Genomic DNA, 15,159 nt, shown 5'->3' on the forward strand with positions numbered 1-15,159 from the left:
AAGCCACTAGAGAACCCTATCATGGTGGTACTCAAACTTGTTTGGTCTCGGGCCTCCCGAAATCATTGAGATCTCAAGAGATTTTGCTTATGTGGGTCACGTTTACCAATACTCATCATCTTAGAATTTAAAACTGAAAGACTTTATTAATCTAAAATGAACAACATTAAACCCATACATTTAACATAAATAACATTTTATGAGAAATAACTATGCTTGACGAGACAAAACTTGTATTGAGGAGAGCGACATGATGTTACATTTTGCAGATTTCTCTCATGTCTGGCTGGATGGAAGCAGCTGGATTTTCACAGGCACTTTATTCCATGGTGAGATGTTGTTTTGGTTGAAGTATGTGAAGGAAATCTGGCCTCACACCCATACTCAGGGGGGAAAGGGAGGAATATTCTCACAGACTTTTGAGATCCTTGTGGATAATCTTGGATAGAACACCAAAACTTGGCCCCAACAAAAGCGGTTGTTGCTCACAGGTTAAGCGTAGTGTGGAGTGTGAAACTCTATCAGTGCACTTTCCACACTTGGTTCCGTGGGACTCTCTGGTCCTTTCAATGGATCTTTTACTCGTTCATAAATTTTCTGCTTCCTTGTATCAGTTTCCTTGCTGCATAACAAAAATCAGAAACTCTGAGTTAAGACAACACCCATTTATTATCTTACTGTTTCCTTTGGTGTGGAGTTGAGGAACAGCTAAGCTGAGTGTTCTGCTCAGGAGCTCATATAGCTGCAATCAAGGCGTTGGTGAGGGCTGGGGTCTCGTCTGAGGTTGGGTTCCCTTCCAAGCTCAATTGGTTGTTGACAGTGCATTCCCTTGCAGCTATAGAAATAATGACTGCTTGCTGCTTTAAGACCAGCAGGAGAATGACCGACAGAGGGGTTGGTAGGGGGAGAAAGGAGGAGAGACTGAATGACTCTGTTGCTTCTCATGTCTGAGCTCAGAGAAGGCCTGAACCTGCTTTTGAGGATATCACCTGATTAAGTCATGCCCATCTAGGATAATCTCTTTTTTGATTAATGCAAAGTCAAATTGATTTGGTACCTTAATTACCTCTGCAGAGTCCCTTCACCTTTGGCATGTAATCTAACCTAATCACGGGAGTGGTAGCCATCCTATCCATGGTTCCACTCATACTCAGAGTGGTGGGACATTATGCGGGACATGTACACCAGTGGAAGGGGGTCTGGGAGGGCCTCTTAGAATTTCATGAAGGGCATTCTTAAGTGGAATTGGCAATCATTTTCTGAATCCTGGGCAACATTAACACAAGTTTCTTGTTGCTGATTTTTTTTCTTGTCATTGAAATGTATGTTTTATTTTCTCCAGGTTTCTCAGACAAGGATCTTGAAGACATAGTAGGGGGCGGAGAATACAAACCTGACAAGGGTAAAGGTAGGAGCATTGATTTGTGCCAACACAACCCTTATTCTGGTGCAAAAGGTGATTATGCAGCAACCAGATTAATTGAGCCTCTGGGAAATGAGTGGTAGTTCCCAGACATCCCAGCCTGCCAATTGGGGTTCATTCAGAATGATGTGAGTGATGCAGTTCAAGGGGGGGGATTTATAAGCCATCTTGGAAAAGCCCCACATTTCCCCTGATGTTCCTTAAGCAGCAGTGCTGATAGGTTCAAGTTTCATACTGGCTGAAGCCTATTTGCCCAGGCAACACCACCAATGACAATAACTGGGGGCCAGTGGACTCTGAAAACAGCCCTCTCAACCTCGAGAGACTCACTCACTCTTGGGATGGGAGGAGCAAACTCATCATGACAAGCATTTTTTTTAAGAGACCCATAGCAAGTCAGATATCTTTTAAAATACCTTTTTAGTTTGAAATGGTTCTCACAAGAAGTTGTAAAGATAGTTCTAGAGAGTTCCTGTGTACACTTCACCTAGCTTCTCCTTACATAACCTCAGTCATTGTCAAAACCAGGAAGTCAACACTAGTACGGTACTGTTAAATCAGCTATAGACCTTGTTGAGATTGCATCAGATTTTGCACGCATTCAGATGTGCGTGTGTGAGCGAGTATGGGTAGGTCTATAAAAATGTTATGTGTGTAGATCTGAGTAACCATTACCATAATTAGGAGGCAGAACTGTTCCATCACCACAAAGAAGTTCCCTCATGTTACCCCAGAATAGTCATGTCCTCCCCAAGGTCAGATCGTATTAATTCCCCAAGTGACCAAAGATTTCAACCTTTTATCATAGTATACATCAAGTATGAAGTATGAAGGGAATATTAGCCAGATTTGTTGATGTGGCAAGACAAGCTAGTGATTGTAACTTGTGGTTGTAACCCATTGTGATTGTAACTTGTGATTGTAATCTGTTGTGATAGCAACATGTTACGATGGTAAGTTGTGGTAACTCTGGTTGTAACCTGTTACAATGGCAAATTGCTGTTACACCCGGTTATAAGTGTGACAAGTTATGGGTGTATCTGGTTGTAACTCTGATATACTCCCCACAGTCTTGGCTGTGGTTACTAGTGTTTTCTTTTTTCTTGCAAGAATGGTGTGCCTTTCATACGGGAATAGTGTTCTCTTCTGATTAAAGGATACCATAGTTAAATTTGTCCTTCGAAACACCTTTCCAGACAGAGTCATCTCTACTAAAAGCACAAAAGCCTCTAAATGAAACCCACAGGTGTCAGGAGAACATGGAACATTTAAAGGGCAAATCCAGCAAATTGGCCAATTACTCCTGGGTGATAAGTGGTATTTCCAGATGGTGAAATGAGAGCAGTAGGCACACATGTAAGCACACACATGAATGAAAGTCTGAATGGCATGTCAGGGGCTTTTCCTTATTAAAAGTGCATGTTTTAGCAAGGAAGAAGTGTTCAGAAATTCTTTAATTAGGCTCATATTTGAACTTCTCTTGTAAAGAATAATCAATTGTTAGCTTAAGTTATACCCTCTGCCATTATAGGTGTCAGGAAAAGAAGATAAAGGGAGTCATGGAAAAAAGGACAAGTGTGAAACTGAAACATGGTTATGATAAGCACACCATGGAATTCTCAGATACTGTCCTTTACACAAAAATATGCTAATGCAGTGAGCAAAGGTAAAATATCACATTTCAATAAATTATGATCTTCAGCATAAAAAGAATCCTAATTAATGCATTTTTCAGGCTTGGGTCTTAGGCACATAGATTCAGCTATACTTTTAGAGTATATTTTCAAAATAATACATTATTTGTTATGGACTTTTTTCTCAAGAAGACCTCTTACTGACCCTGTAGAAGCCCCACATTTTGCCTGTAGGTGACGATGACAGTCTTTTATCAACAGGTCCTATTGCCTTTCTCTAAGAAGGTGATGGCCTATAAGCCCTCCTCCTCCACCCTTATTTCCTTCCTGCCCAGCCTGGGCAGGACTCTGATTGTCTCCCATTTCTACCAACAGACTGCTTTCCATAGCACTTTGAGAAATTTGAGGCCAGTGTTTCAACTCCTCATGGCCCCCTTGCCATGTATACCCTAGAGTATGCAAGCTCTAGGTTCCCAATGGTTCCCAGTGGTTTCCTGATGGTCACAGCCCTCTGTCCTGTGTGGCCTCTGTAGCATTTGACTTTGATGATCACCTTCTCCTTAACATTCTTTCTTTCTGGGCCCTTTCTCACTCATTGACTGGTCTCATTCATGAGTCTCATTCACTGCTTCTTTCTGAACACTGTTGGCTCTTGGATTTATTTCCTTGGTGTCCAATTCTGTATGTCATTCTTTTTCACTGGGGAAGAGAATGGCATTAGAAATCAAGATTTGAGTATTCATTGCCTAGTGGTATATCACTGCTTCTAGACTGTCTAAGCAGACAGAGATAGGAAATAGGAAATATATGTGTATATACTAACCCATGTGTCTTACTTCAGGCTGTTATGACAAATTACCAAGACTGGGTGATAATTAAGCAACAGACATTTGTTTCTCACAGTTCTAGAGGCTGGGAAGTCCAAGATCAAGTCACTGATAGATCCAGTATCTAGTGAGGATCTGCATCCTGTTTGGGAGATGGCTGTCTTCTTGTTGTATCCCTGATTGGTGGATAGGACAGAGTAGGGAGAAAGCTCTGGTGTCTCTTCTTATAAGGGTTCTAATCCTATCATGAGGGGTTGGCCTTCATGACCTAATTAACTCCCAAAGACCCCACCTCCTAATATCATCACATTGGAGGTTAGGACTTCAACGAAATATGACCTTGAGAAGGGATACAAATGTTCAATACGTAACACCATATATACACACATATCCAAATAATTTCTTTTAACCATCAGCAGGTATATAACCTAAACATAACTTCATACTTATATCTCCAACTGTAATCCAGTGCCAGAAGGATTATTTTGATCTTCCTTTCTTGCTTACCTATAACTTTCCTCTCTGACAGTGAGACATCTAGCTGCTACTACGTGTCATCTATTTACTATCTTACTCAATTCAGGTATACACATATAGAGCATCAGAATTGCTAACTCATACCCCCAGGAGAAACAACTTTACCAACTAGAGTCCAGTGTTTATGTTCAGTTTCTTTTGTCTTTACCTTACAGTTTCCAGTCAAAATACTGTTTTTCAAAGTTACTTAGGTCGATTCCTTTACCTTCCTCATCCATTCAGTACAGTTATGCCACCCATTTATAATGGAGTTAGATTCATTTGTCATAGTCTCCTTTCCATCCTGGGAGTCCCTCACCCACCTGGTTGATGTTTTGTTCTTTTGCTTGTAGGCATTAAAGTTCACTCTTTGTAACATATAGTTCTATGGGTTTTGGCAAATGCATAGAGTCACATGTCCACCCCCCAAGTACCATACAGAGCAGTTTCCTCACCATACAAGGACTTCTGTATATGCCCTTGATAGTTAGCCACTCCCCCTTCCCTCAACCCTAATCTATTTTCTATTAGTGCAACCACTTATTTGTTTATTTCTCTATAGTTTTACCTTATCCAGGATGCCATACAATATATAGGCTTTTCAGACTAGCTTCTTTCACTTAGCAATATGCATTTAAAGTTCTTTCGTGTTTTTTCATAGCTTGGTAGTTTGTTCTTTTTAGCATTGAACAATATCCCATTGTATGGATGTACCACTTTGTTTATCCATTCACCTGCTGAAGGACATCTTGGTTGTTTCCAGTCTGGGGTGAATATGAATAAAGCTGCCATAAACATTTTTTTTTTTTGAGATAGGATCTCACTGTGTTGCCCAGCCTGGAGTGCAATAATGCAAACACAGTTCACTGAAGCATTGACCTCCTGATCTCAAGCAATCCTTCCACCTCAGCCTCCTGAGTATCTGGGACCACAGATACACACCACCATACTTGACTAACTTTTAAAATTTTTGTGGGGATGGGATCTTGCTATGTTGCCCAGGGTGGTCTCGAGCTCCTGGGCTCAGGTGATTCTCCTGCCTTGGCCTCCCAATATGCTGTTAAACAGGTGTGAGCCACTGCGCCCAGCTATAAACTTTTTTTTTTTTTTGAGACAGAGTCTCGCTCAGTCGCCCGGGCTGGAGTGCAGTGGTGCGATCTCGGCTCACTGCAAGCTCCGCCTCCCAGGTTCACGCCATTCTCCTGCCTCAGCCTGCCTAGTAGCTGGGACTACAGGCACCCGCCACCGCGCCTGGCTAATTTGTTTTTTGTATTTTTAGTAGAGACGGGGTTTCACCGTGTTAGCCAGGATGGTCTCAATCTCCTGACCTCGTGATCCGCCCGCCTTGGCCTCCCAAAGTGCTGGGATTACAGGCGTGAGCCACCATGTCCGGCCAACATTTTTAAACATTACATACAGGTTTCTGTGTAGACATACATATAATACTTTATACTTTTGTTCTGTGAGCAACACTATGAAGAAAATAAAAAGACAAGCCACAGATTTGGAGAAACTATTTGCAAAATCATATACCTGATAAAGGACTTGTATTCAGATGATATAAAGAATTCATAGGCCAGGCGCAGTGGCTCAGGCCTGTAATCCCAGCACTTCGGGAGGCCGATGCAGGCAGATCACGAGGTCAGGAGATCGAGACCATCCTGGCTAACACGGTGAAACCCCGTCTCTACTAAAAATACAAAAAATTAGCCGGGCGCAGTGGCGGGTGCCTGTAGTCCCAGCCACTCGGGAGGCTGAGGCAGGAGAATGGCGTGAACCCGGGAGGTGGAGGTTGCAGTGAGCTGAGATCACGCCACTGCACTCCAGCCTGGGTGACAGAGCGAGACTCTGTCTCAAAAAATAAATAAATAAATAAATTCATAAAAGTCAACAGTAAGAACTCAACCCCAATTTTTAAATGGGCAAAAAATATGAACAGACTTCACCAAAGAAGAATATAAAATAGGAAAATAACATATTCAATGTCATTTCTCACTAGGGAAATACAAATGAAAACAAGATACCACTACACACCGGTTAGAATGTCTAAAATCCAAAAAGCTGATAATATCAATTGCTGATGAGGATGCAGAGCAATAAGAATGCTCATTCATTGTTTGTGAGAATGCAAAATGGTACTGCCACTTTGGAAGAGAGCTTGACAGTTTCTTGTAAGTTCAACATAGACTTGCCATATGACCTAGCAGTCATATACTACTGCTGGTGTTTGCTCTGGCTGAACAATCTGCCGACAGACTTGGGGAAGGGAAAATGAGAGCAGCCTTGGGTAAAATGCCACGGACTCAAGCTGTTTTACTGAGATCAAATTGCTTCCCTGAAATGACTAACTTTTGTCCAGGTTTATAGTTGCTTTTTGAAGAGAGGATTTGTTGATCTCCTCACTGTCTCATGCCAGAAGTCTTTCCCCTGGTATCTTGTAAATCTAGATTATTCTTTCTCTTTATCTCCCCTCAAGCCCAGGCCATCTTCACCCTCCCTTGGGATGACCAGCTAAGTGGTTAAGAGTAGTGACCTTAACCTCTTAACTGGTATCTTTGCTCCAGTTTGTCCTCCTTGCAGCTGCAAGAGAGAACCATCAAGAACATGAATCTGACCCTGTCGTTCCTCTGTTTAAAAAATACTGTGTAACAATGAAAAGACACAGTCCAATTAAAAAATGAGCATAGGATTTGAACAGACACATCACAAAGGAAGTTACATGATGTTCAAAATAATTTATGTATGTTGAACCAATCTTGCATCCCAGGGATAAAGCCTACTTGATCGTGTTGGATTAGCTTTTTGATGTGCTGCTGGATTCAATTTGCTGGTATTTTGTTGAGGATTTTTGCATCTATGTTCATCAATGATATTGACCTGACGTTTTCTTTTGTATTGTGTCCTGCTACAGTAACCAAAACAGCATGGTACTGGTACAAAAACAGACACATAGACCAGTGGAACAGAATAGAGAACATACAAAAAACGCCACAGACCTACAACCATCTGATCTTCAACAAAATTGACAAAACAAGCAGTGGGGAAAGGACTCTTTTTTAAAAAAATTATTATTATACTTTAAGTTCTAGGGTACATGTGCACAACGTGCAGGTTTGTTACATTCGTATACATGTGCCATGTTGGTGTGCTGCACCCGTTAACTCGTCATTTACTTTAGGTGTATCTCCTAGTGCTATCCCTCCCCCCTCCTCCCACCCTACAACAGGCCCCAGTGTGTGATGTTCCCCACCCTGTGTCCAAGTGATCTCATTGTTCAATTCCCACCTATGAGTGAGAACATGCGGTGTTTGGTTTTCTGTCCTTGTGATAGTTTGCTCAGAATGATAGTTTCCAGCTTTATCCATGTTGCTACAAAGGACATTAACTCATCCTTTTTTCTGGTTGTATAGTATTCCACGGTGTATATGTGCCACATTTTCTTAATCCAGTCTATCATTGATGGACATTTGGGTTGGTTAGGACTCTTTATTCAATAAATGGTGCTGGGATAACTGGCTGGCCATATGCAGAAGATTGAAGCTGGACCCCTACCTTTTTGCTGTATACAAGAATCAACTCAAGATGGATTAAAGACTTAAATGTAAAACCCAAATCTGTGAAAACCCTGAAGACAAGTTAGGCAGTACTATTCTGGACATAGGACCTGACAAAATCTTCATGACAAAGATGCCAAAAGCAATTGCAACAAAACCAAAAATTGACACATGGGACCTAATCAAACTAAAGAGCTTCTGCACAGCAAAAGAAACTTTCAACAGAGTAAACAGACAACCTATAGAATGTGAGAAAATGTTTCCAAACTATGCATCCAACAAAGGTCTAATATCCAGAATCTATAAGGAACTTAAACAAATTTACTAGCCAAGAACAAACCATCCCATTAAACAGTGGGCAAAAGACATGAACAGACATTTCTAAAAAGAAGACATACATGCGGCCAGCAAGCATATGAAAAAAAGCTTAACATCACCAATCATTAGAGAAATGCAAATCAAAACCACAATGAGATACCTTCTCACACCAGTCAGAATGGCTGTTATCAAAAAGTCAAAAAATAACAAATGCTGGTAAGGTTGTGGAGAAAGGGGAACACTTATGCACTACTGGTGGGAATGTAAATCAGTTCATCCAGTGTTGAAAAAAGTTTGGTGATTTCTCAAAGAACTTAAAACAGAATTACCATTTGACCCAGCAATCCCATTATTTAGTATATACCCAAACATAAATTGCTGTATCATAAAGACAAATGCATGTGTATGTTCACTGCAGCACTACTCACAGTAGCAAAGACACGGAACCAACCTAAGTGCCCATCAACGGAGGACTGGAGGAAGAAAAGGTGGTGCGTCTACACCATGAAATACTACACAGCCATAAAAAAATGAGATCATGTCCTATGTAACAACATAGATGGAGCTGGAGGCCATTATCCTCAGCAAACTAACTCAGGAACAGAAAATCAGATACCACATGTTCTCACTTATAAGTGGGAGCTCAATGATGAGAACACATAGACACATGGAGGGGAACAACACACACTGGGGCCTATCAGGGGGTGGAGGGTGGGAGGAGGGAGAGGATCAGGAAAAATAACTAATGAATACTAGGCTTAATACCTGGATGATGAAATAATCTGTACAACAAACCCCCATGACACACAATTTACCTGTATAGCAAACCTGCACATGTATCCCTGAACCTAAAATTAAAAACAAGCAAGCAAACAAACAAAAAAACAAAATCATTATTCTTTGGGAAAATACAAATTAAACCACAATGAGATACCACAACACATCCTCCAGAATAACTAAAATTTAAAAGGTAGTATCAAATGTTGATGAAGATGTGGAGTGACTGCAATTCTCATACATCATTGGTAGGGATGTAAAGTTTCTTCTAAAACTACCATAGACCTACCTAGTGACCCAGCAATTTCATTCCCTATTCAAGAGAAATGGGAGCAATGTTCTGCCCCTTCCAACAACAACGGAAAAAAGACTTATAAAAGAATGCTCATTGCTTGATCTACGATAGCAAAAAACAAAAACAAAACCTGGAGACACCCAGGTATCAATAGGAGAATTGATCGAGAAACCGTGATACGTTTATATGTTTATACAATGGGAAGAGCTACTGATACGACAGCATGGATAAATGTCAAAAACAACATGCTGAGTAAAAGAGGCCAATGAAAAAAGAGTACATATTATATGAGCCCAATTATATGAACTTCCACTACAGACAAAAGTAAGCTATAATGATAGAAATGAGACCTGTGGCTGCGGGAGTTAGGTGTGTGAATAAGATCAATTGGGCATCACTTTCTGGGGTGATGGTTCTGCTCTGTGTCTTGAATAGGGGTCTCGGTTTCATAGTTGTGTGCATCTGTCAAAAGTTATCCACTGGTACCTGGAAGAATTATGTGTTTCACTATATGTACATTTTACCTTAAAAAAGGAATCATAAGCGAATGTAAAGTGCTAGGTAACGATAGGTTGAGGTATACTGATGTCTGTAACTTTGAAATGTGTCACAAAAATAAGATCGATGGACAAGAGGGATGGCAGACAAGATAAACTGAGTGATGCAAAATGTTAATTACAAGTCTACGTGCTGGGAATGTGGATGTTCACTGCACGAAGTTTTAAATTTTTTTGTATGTTTGAAATTTTTCTTAACTAGATGTTGGTGAAAAAAATTAAAGAAGCAGGAACAACAACAAAAGCCTCTTTAGTGGTTCCCCACTGCTTACAAGAGAAGTTCAAGCCCCTTAGTCTGCTGACATGTTCTTTCTGCCCTAGACCACCAGGTTCCTGTCATCTCCAAACATGGAGAAAGGCCAGTAGGTACATACGCCAGTGCCTGCACGTGACGTTCCTCGGTCTAAACTGCCTGCCTTCCACCATGTGAATTCCCACTCACCCTTGAGCAAGTGCTAAGTTACCCATCGCTGGAGATCCCCTCCTCTCAGGAGGCTGCCCGCATCTGTGGTCCCGTCTCCCTGCCCACTCTCGGCTCTGCAGCACAGCTTCCATCTCCTGCCCCTGGGCTCTCCTAGAGCTTCTGTCATTCTGCTGGTACAGGATAGCACATGTCATTCTCAACCACGGCGGGTGGTGTTTATCTTTTTAGCTTCTTCTAGACTGGGCTTCCTGTGTATCCCTGACACCTCCATGCAAGTTTGCTGGCATGAGGACTGCGGAGCAAACACTCAGCTTTGCTTTCTGCCTTCCCTGTCACACCTCCCTGTGAAGGCTAGAGTGATACTTTTGATTGGCGAAGCCAGGGTGAGCCTGCTGATCCTCTGGGCCACATTACTGGTAGGATCGTGGCATGACCTGCTGCTTTCTCCTGGAACCCCAAAGGAGCGCGAGAGCCAGGGCCCACCGTGTTGCTAGCTAGGGAAGTGTGCACTCTGATAGTAGGTGAGCCCTGTGTCTGCTCTATCAGCCCAGTTTTCCCTCACATGAGCTCTGGGATGATTTTCGTGAGAAGGGAGAGGGGAGAGAAGTAACAGGTAGCTTCCGTGTGGCCTCAAGCCATGTCCTCTCACTAGTACACAGAAGCCCTGCCCTTGAGGGCGCTGCTGTACTTTAGCCTCTTCATCAAGCAGATGCCTTACCTTTGGTCTTTCTCTGGCTCCTTGCGGCTGTTCTCAGTTGGTAAAGAACCTGGAGGGGAGGAGGAGCTGGGAGGGGTGTTATTCACATTCCCAGATCCCCCTCACTGGCCTGTTGGTCAGAAAACTCTTGATAAATTAACACAAGGAACCAAATGGGGACAAGGGCACTGCTGGCTGGGGAAAGAGGCCATTTGCTGCTTTCCTTTCTCCCTATCCCCAGAGGAGAGTCTTCCTTCTGTGTTCCTTAAGGATCCCCTGGGCAGTGTCTGCTCCATTGCTCTGGCTCGGTGTTTTACCCTCTCCTTCGTTATCTGTAGACCTTTCCCAAGCTTCTGAGTCTGCTCAAAGCTAGAGTTTTAGTGATAGCTCTTTCAAGAGGTACTACTTGGAGCCTTGGGTGGTACGAAATGGATGTCTTCACGGTGAGCCTTGTGTCTGCTCCAAGTGCAAACCCTCCATGCATTGCAGAGAACACCATAAAGAGAGGAGCACTACCTGAACTTCTCCTTCGGGGTCTAAAGGTGAAACTTGCTTTGCAGCACCCAGCATTTTACTGTACTGATTCCTTTCTTTGGATCACCACCTCCTGGATTTAGCAGCCCATATGCTGGGCTCACTCAGCTATACACTGCTTGTTCATAACTACTGTGGGTTCACAGGGCTGAAACACTGCCTCATTTTCCTTAATCAGAAAAAAATTATTTTGAAAATGTTAGAATCAAATTGGGCACATTTTTACCCCAAGGTGGCATTTCTTTAAGGCCAAAGCATGCAGTTCTTAAACACTGAGGCAAGACTAAAAACCCCTCTTTCTAAAGAGATACAGACATTCTGTTACCGATGTGTCTGGGTTGCATACATAGGCTATCTGGAGATGTCCCCAAGTGTGAAGTGTGAACACCCTCACTTAGAGTTCACAGGGTTAAAGGGGACGGTACTGACTATGGTCAGTTGGTTGACTGTAACTTTGAGTATTAGTTCCCTCCAAGTGTAGCCTGTTGATCCCCGTTTTTTTGTTTGTTTTTTATACTTTAAGTTGTGGGATACATGTGCAGAACGTGCAGGTTTGATACATAGGTATACACGTGCCGTGGTAGTTTGCTGCACCCATCAATCCATCACCTACATTAGGGATTTCTCCTAATGCTATCTCTCCCTAGCCCCCCACCCCCTGACAGGCCCCGGTGTGTGATGTTCCCCTCCCTGTGCCCATGTGTTCTCATTGTTCAGCACAGTGTCAAAGTTTATCTACGTTGTAGCATGCACCAGCATTTCCTTCCTTTTTATGGCTGAATGTTCCGTTGTGTGGCTAGACCACATTTTGTCTATCCATTGACCCTCTTGGGTTTTTGAAGAAAACATTTCTCTTCCATTTTCACTGTGTTTACAGTCATTGTCTTCAAGTATCTGGGCCCTCTCATGATCCCTTTCTGTTATGGACTAAATGTTTGTGTCTCCTGAAAATTCATGTGTTGAAACCCTAACCCCCAATAGGATGTATTTGGAGGGTGGGGCCTTTGGGTTACATGAAGTCTTGAAGGTGGGGTCTTTGTGATGGGATTAGTTCTAAGAAGAGATACCTGAGAGTTCTCTTCTTTGGACCTATTTCCACATTCATTTCAGCTTTCATAATATGTAAAGAAACAGGATGTTTCAGATGTGAGGAACAGCTCCCCGGCTCTGGTGTTCTATGATGTGAAGAGACCCACTTGCTCCCTCAGACTCCCCTTCCTCAAACACATATCTGGGAACACGGCTTTTCTCCCAGATGACCACCTTGCTGGTATCTCGGGAGCCTGACATAAGACAAGGAGAGTTTTAAGGGTCTGTATCAGATTGGAAGGGGATACCCATTGTATTACCTAGAGGGAGGGCATTCTCATCCCTGTGGTGGGGGATGGATAAAATCTGGGCCTTGGAGACTTTCTGGAACAGTGAGGAGTACCCTTCCCAGTGGCTAGCATAGGCAGCCATGTGTTGGTAGATTTTTCAGTTCACTTTGACTTGGTAACGATGGGGCATTTGAAGCAAGTTTTTCTTCTCTTTGTTTATTCATTTTTTAAAAGTTGTTTTTATTTTGTACTTTGGCCATTTTTTTAGATAATGAAAATACATTTCTAAAATATCTAAAAGCCCTTGCTGTGTCTATTAGAAGAGTCTAGAACACTTATAGATGTCTTTAAATACTTGAACATCTCCCCCTAGCAGTTATAATCTTCCTACCATTACGTTACTCTCCATGCCCTTGGCAACCAGGTGAGTCAGGCACTCACTGTGAGCCCAGGTTGTGCTGCTGTCAGAGAAGAGCAGCTCCATGTGGTTTATCCCCGCCTCCTGCAGATGTATGGCTGTGTAGGAATCAAGGCTGCCATGTATGTGTATAGCAGTGTCTTTTGTCTCTGAGATGCCGAGGGTCTGACACTTTCATTGACCGCAGGGCTTATTCATAACTTTCTCACTGAGGTCATGCCTCCTTTCTACAGGGCCTCTGTAGCTGTGATGGTTGCTATAGCTAGAGAGGTTCCTATAGCTATGAGACCTGCTATGGCGGTGGTCACTATTGCTACAGTGACGTTCCCTGTTGCTATGGTGTGGCTATAGCGACAGCAGCAGTCCCTAGAATTATGGCAGTCCGTACAGCTACCTATATGCATAGGTATCTATACTCAAAGCAAATTGCAGCATGTGATGCACTGTGCAGGGAGGTTTCTGGTGTACTAGAAAGCTACTGTAGTCCCTTTGGCATATAATTGTGAACTCAGAAGGCAGGTGGGAATACAAAACATACTGAACCTGAAGAGTCTGCCAGTGACCTGTGAAATAGCCTCTTTGAGTTCTCTCTCCAGTTGTGGGAAAGAGGGGTGGATAGATTTGCATGGGGCTTGCAGAGTTAAAACTTCTCAAAATTTACATGAAAAGCACTTGTTGTTTCATGATCCAGGAAGAATCACTAGTTCATATTTCTGACTGCATGCTTGGAATACTTTTTCTATGCATAAGCATATGTTTGTAAATATTTGTGATTTTTTTTTTAAATAAAATGGGATCATGCTATCCTGAAACCATTTTTTAAATTCAATAATACACTGAATATCATTCTCTGTCATTAAAGGGTATTCTAAAATATGATATCAATGGTTACATTATATTATGATATACCATAATTTATTTAACCAGGACCCTATTTTTGTATAGAGATTCCCCCCAGCTTTTTGCTACTCTACACAGTGCTGTGATGAACATTGTCTAGCCAAATGTGCACAACCCTAATTGTTTCTGTCAGATAACTTCCTAGAAGTCAAATGGCTGGGTCACAGAAAGCAGACACTTCTAAAGATGTGACGCTTTGAGTGGTACTGCTGAATGGTATTGCATTAAGGTTGTGCCAACCTCCATTTCCACCACTAGTAAGTAAACAGGTGCCTGTTTTCTCAAATTATCACCTCCACTGGGTATTATAGTTTTGTTATCTTTGCAGATTTGTTCAGAGCAAAATGCTATCCTGTTTAAATATGCATTTCTTTGAATCTAAAAGGAGGTGAAACACTTTTTCAATATCTTATTAGACACTCTTAAAATATTTTGTGAATTGCCTGTTTGTGTCCTTTGCCCATTTTTTTCTTTTTTTTTACTGGGGTCTGCATATTTTCTCATTTCTGCTTATTTCTGCATATTTTCTCATATATTTTAAGGACTCCTTTTACATTAGAGATTAGGAAGCCCTTGTATATTCCATAAACATTTATTCATTCATCAGTTGATGAACCTTTGGGTTGTTTATAGCTTTTATGAATACTGCGATGAACATGTGTGTGCAAATGTTTATGTGGACATATGTTTTCAGTTATGTTGGGTATATACCTAGAAGTGGAATTGTTAGGTCATGCTGTAACTCCGTGTTTAACTTCTTAAGGAGCAACCAAACTGTTGTCCATAGCAGCTGCACCATTTTACATGCCTGCTAGCAATGTTCAGGGGTTCCAATTTCTTCACATCCTTACCAACACTCCTTCCTTTCTTCCCTTCTCTCCCTTCCCCTTGTCTTCTTTCCTTTTTCTTTTTTTGGATTACAGTTATCCTAGTGGATATGAGATGGTGTCTCATTATGGTTTTGGT

The 15,159-nt window shown here is 42.0% G+C and overlaps 1 protein-coding gene across 1 annotated transcript in view; it reads left to right on the top strand.

Moving 5' to 3' along the window:
* Positions 1-15,159, top strand: part of CD99L2 (CD99 molecule like 2) — a 131,033-nt gene that overhangs the window by 103,653 nt on the left and 12,221 nt on the right. The window contains exon 5 of the mRNA XM_017865525.1: positions 1,343-1,408. Within this exon, the coding sequence (XP_017721014.1) occupies positions 1,343-1,408 (66 nt within the window). The remainder of the gene's footprint in view (positions 1-1,342; positions 1,409-15,159) is intronic.

Source organism: Rhinopithecus bieti, unplaced genomic scaffold, assembly GCF_001698545.2.
Source record: "Rhinopithecus bieti isolate Rb0 unplaced genomic scaffold, ASM169854v2 scaffold_80089, whole genome shotgun sequence".
NCBI classification, from domain to species: Eukaryota; Metazoa; Chordata; class Mammalia; order Primates; family Cercopithecidae; genus Rhinopithecus; species Rhinopithecus bieti.